General features: G+C 46.0%; 1 protein-coding gene across 2 annotated transcripts in view; it reads left to right on the forward strand.

Annotated features, from left to right (window-relative positions):
* The window catches only part of Aida (axin interactor, dorsalization associated), a 35,658-nt gene that overhangs the window by 26,406 nt on the left and 3,889 nt on the right, over positions 1-5,363 (forward strand). For both annotated transcript variants that reach the window (XM_004867417.3, XM_021246425.2), the window contains exons 7-9: positions 1,671-1,793; positions 4,019-4,141; positions 5,132-5,249. In XM_004867417.3, coding sequence (XP_004867474.1) covers positions 1,671-1,793; positions 4,019-4,141; positions 5,132-5,249 — 364 coding nt within the window. The remainder of the gene's footprint in view (positions 1-1,670; positions 1,794-4,018; positions 4,142-5,131; positions 5,250-5,363) is intronic.

The raw sequence follows: 5,363 nt of genomic DNA on the forward strand, positions 1-5,363 counted from the left end.
AAAAGCACTGCCCCCAAGTCAGTTTTACTGAGGTATTGTTTACATACGGAAAAGTCATTTTATGTGAAGTTTGTAAGTTTTGACAAACACACACCGTCGCTACTTCCACTGTTAAGCTAAAGAGATGCGTACAGTATGTGGCTATGGTATGACTGAGAGTAGTTTCTTCTCATTTAAAACTGAGTTATCCAACCTTTCTTGAAAAGAGTAAGAGGCTGTTAGGCTTAGCTTAGCTTCCTTAATATTAGATCTTTTTAAAAACTTTTAGTCTCACTAGGCACACAATGCATTTGTGTCTGATTTATTTATTTATTTATCTATTGATAGATAGATTGACTGACTGGTACCAGGAATCAAACTCAGGACCTTGTGCTTGCCAGGCAGGCACAGCACCACTGAGCTAAATCCCCAGTACATTTCTGTTATATTTAAGTCAGTTATTACTTGCTTAAGCCAAAGTAGAAGTTAATGTTTCTAAAGGCAATCTTGGTAGATTTCGTGAATAGAGGACATAAAAACTGAAAACAGGCCCCATGTGTGCATGGTCCTGCACTGGCTGCCTCAGGGCTGTACGACGTGGGACCTCTCTGTGGAGGAGGCTGTTGTGACAGATCATCAGAAAGCTGTCCGTTCAAGGATGCACAGTGGCTTTCAGCATGCACTCTCCCTGTGTGGGTCACCTGAGCTCCAAGCCTTGGTTCTGGCTACCTTACCTTTGCTGGATTCCTTTAAAACATTGCTAATACTGGGCATAGTGGCACATTTCTGTAATCCCAACAGTCAGGAGGCTGAGGCAGGAGGATTGCCAGGAGTTCACCTGAGCTACATAGTGAGACCTTATCTCAGAAAACAACAAAACAAAACAAAAAATTCCTAAGAATGTTTTAAATCAAGACTGGATTTCAAATTTAGTTGAAAACTTTTTCTGCGTCTATTGAAAAGATTATGAAAATTTCTCCTTTCATCTGCTAATGTGAACTACCTTGATATATTCGCTAATTTAACCATGTATTGTGGAAATAGTCATTAGTTCCTGGGAATTTTCCTGAGTGTATCCTGCAGTGACCTGGGTGCTGCAGTTCACTCAGCCATATAGTCCACTCTGTGGTTTCGTGTCACATTGTCTGTGGCAGGGACTTCTAAGGCTAAGTGGTGCCCAGCAGGTGAGGAGGGGTGGGAAGTGAGAGCACAGTGACCTAGTTAGATACATAAATATTAAACTGCAACTTACATCCTTTATGAGCAGTAACTAAAGGATGTGTTGATCTGACACTACACTTCTTAAACTTTAGGATAACTATTTAAAAAGCAATTTCATACTGAGGTATAAAGTTTCTTACATCTACGTGAGTGCATATGAAGAGTATACATTATATATTATTATGTGGTTATTTATAACTTGAATGACGTGAAGTTTTAACTTGAGCTTTCCTTGAGTGTGCTTGAATTAATTTCTGCCTTAAAGTGATGAGCTAGGGAAGTGCACGTGTGTGTTGTGTATAAAAGACAACTCCACAGAATAACAAGTGTTCGGGAGGTTTGGAGACCAAAATACATCATGCTTATCTAGTTACTAAGTGAAGAGCAAGGCAAAATATTTCTGTGCTTGTTAACAGCATTTACTCTTGAAATTGTTGGCGGAGCTGACTTTTGTTGTGGCTTCTTGCCAGGTACTTTATTACCAAGGTTGCCGTCAGAGCCGGGCATGACATTACTCACCATCAGAATTGAGAAAATTGGGCTGAAAGACGCCGGGCAGTGCATCGATCCCTATATGACAGTCAGCGTAAAGGGTAACGACTCCCTCCTTTTGCCCTCTTTTTACCACATGACTTCTAATTTGTCAGTTTCTTTGAGAGGTGGTCTTGTATCTATGACAACTCATTCTAATTCATTCTGCAATAAGGCAAAATTCCTGCAAGAAATCATTGCTCCATCACTATAAACATTTCTGGGAAATTTATTGAAAATATTTTCCTTTTTATAACTTATGCCCTTGCTTTTGAGATTGACTTTCTGTATTTTTTTGTTCTTTTAAAATTACTGTTACGGCGTTTTCTTTTCTTTACCGTGGATGCTCTATTAGTCTGTCTTGGCAGCATAAGTGATTACATCCACCGTGGGGAGTTGGCACAGGTGCACAAGCCTCTGTCCTTTTTACGTCCCCTCCCGTCTTACTCGTCCTCTCCCACCCTTGGGTGTCTTGCTGTTCTCCAAGACTGTCCGTGGTGCTGACTAGAGTCCACGTTACCCTAATGGCAGCTGCAGTGCTGGTGCAGGTTAACGAGTCCCCACCCCCACGCCACCGGCGTGTGGTTTCCCCAGCAGAGCCCTGTGTCCTGTCCCCTCACCCTCGCCTCCCTGCCCCGGACAGGTTTCTGACACTCGTCCTGCTGGAGTGAGCACCAGTCCTCCAGAGCGTGGTTAATGGAGACAGGGAGGCAGGCTCAGCCACAGCACCCGACCCTCATGTGGTCCCTGGGCGTCCCGGTGCCTGGATCCTTCACTGAGCACTGTTACCACAGGCAGGAAGTATGATTCTTGTGGGATTTGTTTTTCTCCCCTGTCCAGTGTAGCAGCTGTTATTCCCTGAAAACATTTTTTTCAATCTGAAGGAAGGAAACTAGTGGTTAAGTTCTTTTGTTGTTGCTGAACATATGAAGTATTTTATGTAAATCACTAAATAATTATTGGTTGCCAAGTGTGTAATCCCAGCTGGTTAGGCAGCTAAGGCAGGATGATCACTAGAGCCTAAGAGTGTGAGACTGGCCTCGGAAAGACAGTGAGACCTGGTACTACAATGAAAAATAATAACAACAACAATAATAGAATGGTTAAGGATGAAGTCATTCCATTATCTAGCAATAATCCCATAATACAAGTGAATCACTTAGTCTGTAGTTTGAGGCAAATCAGAGGAAAAGATCTGGGGTGAAATGAAATGGAAGAACTTCCTCAGTCGTAGAAATAAACTCAGACCCAGAGGAGGAAAAGGGGCTCAGCCATAGAGGAAAGTGCCACTGTGAGGAGACCGTGGACCACGGCTCTGGTCGGTGGCACTGACCTGTGGCCTGGCCACTCAGCGGGTGTGCAGCCTGGGAGAGGGCTTGGCTCTTCGTTCTTGTGCCATTTGCAAAGCTTCATAACCCATTCAGAAATGTGCTCTGCGACATTCAGAACTGCTCAGTGATAATGCAGTAGGTGCTAGGTCGCTGTTACATACATGCTGGGCTGAGACGTGGCTTTGGGAGCTGAGATAGTCCAGCATACTAAATTAAGTGCCCCAAGACAGTGCTGTGGGACAGTGCATAGATGCAGAGTCACTAAATGAGTCCATGTTGGATTTGATTAACTGGGACTCTTGGATCTTGGAAATAAAACCGTACACAGCAAGTTAGTATCTGTCTGGTGTTTTAAGTCAACTGTGTTATAGTAACTCTAACCAGGACTTAGATGATGTATACGACATTTTACTTTTTTTTTTTTTTTTTTGTACTGGGGATCAAACTTGGGTCCTTGAGCTTGTGGGGCAGGCGGCAGAACCACTGAGCTAAATCCCCAGCCCCTACATTTTACTTTTTGATGAAAGGCTCTGTGGGTAGTTCTCACGGCCATTTTGGGTTGTCCGACTTAATTATAATAGGAAAGTTCTGACAGTGTTAGATGGGTCTTTCCAAGCTGTGCACATGATCAAAATTGGAAATGAGGGGCAGAGGCCACACTGCAAATTTGTATTCCACACAAAAGCAGTAGTGCCTGCCCTGTAAGGGAATCAGCCTCTTACCTGCACGGGCCACACTGCCCCCCCCCCCAGCTCTGTATTCATCTGGCCGGGGCAGGGCCTCCTCCCGTCCAGAAGGTCTCCTGCCCCACCTGCGCAGCTTCCGCCCCACCAGCAGCCACGGGGGAATCCGTGTGCACTGGGGGCTCCCGCCAGCCCTCTCTAGGGCTGTGTGGTATCTGCACTTTTCAGTGTGTACATGCACCTGCTCTTAAGCAGAAGCTTGTTTCTCTCCAGACCTGAACGGCATAGATTTAACGCCTGTGCAGGACACTCCGGTGGCTTCAAGAAAGGAAGACACATACGTTCACTTCAGTGTGGACATTGAGCTCCAGAAGCATGTGGAGAAGTTGACCAAAGGTATGTGGCATGCATCGGGGCCCGGCCGGCAGAAATGCCCTGGGTCTGTGTGCGCAGTGCCTGGCAGAGCACTGTCCCGTGGTGTCAAGGGACACTGACTTGAGAAAGTCAAGTCAGTGAGTACTTTGTAAAACTGCGGGATTGGGAATTGTGGGGTTTTTTTGGAACCGAGGATCAAACTCAGGTCCTTGCGCTTGCGCAGCAGGCGGCGAAACCACTGAGCTAAATCCCCGGCCCCGGGATTGGGAATTGTATGATCTACGTGTAGGTTAGCCTTGGAATGTAGCAAAACGTTCTTCGATGGTAAGATTTTTATTGTCTTCTATGACACAGCAGGAAGTTTTCTCCCACTGGCAAGTGCTCCTGGCAGGTCTGAGGGCTGTTGCTAGCCCTGTAGCAGCGGTTGGATGTCCTGGGGAAGGCTTTCCATCCCTTGGAGTTTGTTGGCAGGAAACTGGGAAAGGTCAACACACATTTCCATGTTACACTGTTCTCGGGAGCTGGTGCCAGTTCCCACCCACGGAACTGTCTGAACAGACTTGTATTTACATGGAAGAACTAGAGCAGCCCTTCAACACTGCAGGAGCATCTCACACCTGACCCAGCACGAGCTAAGGGGTTTGAATCTCAGCCTCACAAATACTGAATTTCGAGGTCTGTTTGAGGGGAAAGAGAAAGAGTTAGGCTTCTGTATGAGACCCTCTTCAGCGCCTATGTACCTAGTCACATTGCCTTTTGAAGCAGTTTCTTTGGGCACTGCTGATCTGTGATGTCTTGTGTGCCCTGTGGTGTTTCACACTCACACTCGCTAGTGCCTGCACTTACAGAAGGACCTGATGTTCTTGAGCCAGTCCGCAGCATCTGGTCGTATTCCACACAGGTCACTTTGTAAAGTGTGCTTGCTCCTGTGCTTCCGGTGATCAGTGAAAAACACAGAGATCCAGGAGAAAGTGCTGTACAGTTCACGGGTCTGTGTATCCCATCCCTCAGGTGCAGCTATCTTCTTTGAATTCAAACACTACAAGCCTAAGAAGAGGTTCACCAGCACCAAGTGCTTCGCTTTCATGGAGATGGATGAGATTAAGCCTGGGCCCATTGTGATAGAGCTGTAAGTGGTGTGCAGAGGGCACTGTTCCATGTCTCTCCCCAGCCCTCTGCCCTAGAGTAACCTTGGGGTAGATCAGTCACCTGGGTATATTAATGCTCTCTATTGCGGTTACAG

Source organism: Heterocephalus glaber, unplaced genomic scaffold (genome assembly GCF_053883595.1).
Source record: "Heterocephalus glaber isolate CG9 unplaced genomic scaffold, H.glaber_assembly_v1.0 deba00001067, whole genome shotgun sequence".
Classification (NCBI taxonomy): Eukaryota; Metazoa; Chordata; class Mammalia; order Rodentia; family Bathyergidae; genus Heterocephalus; species Heterocephalus glaber.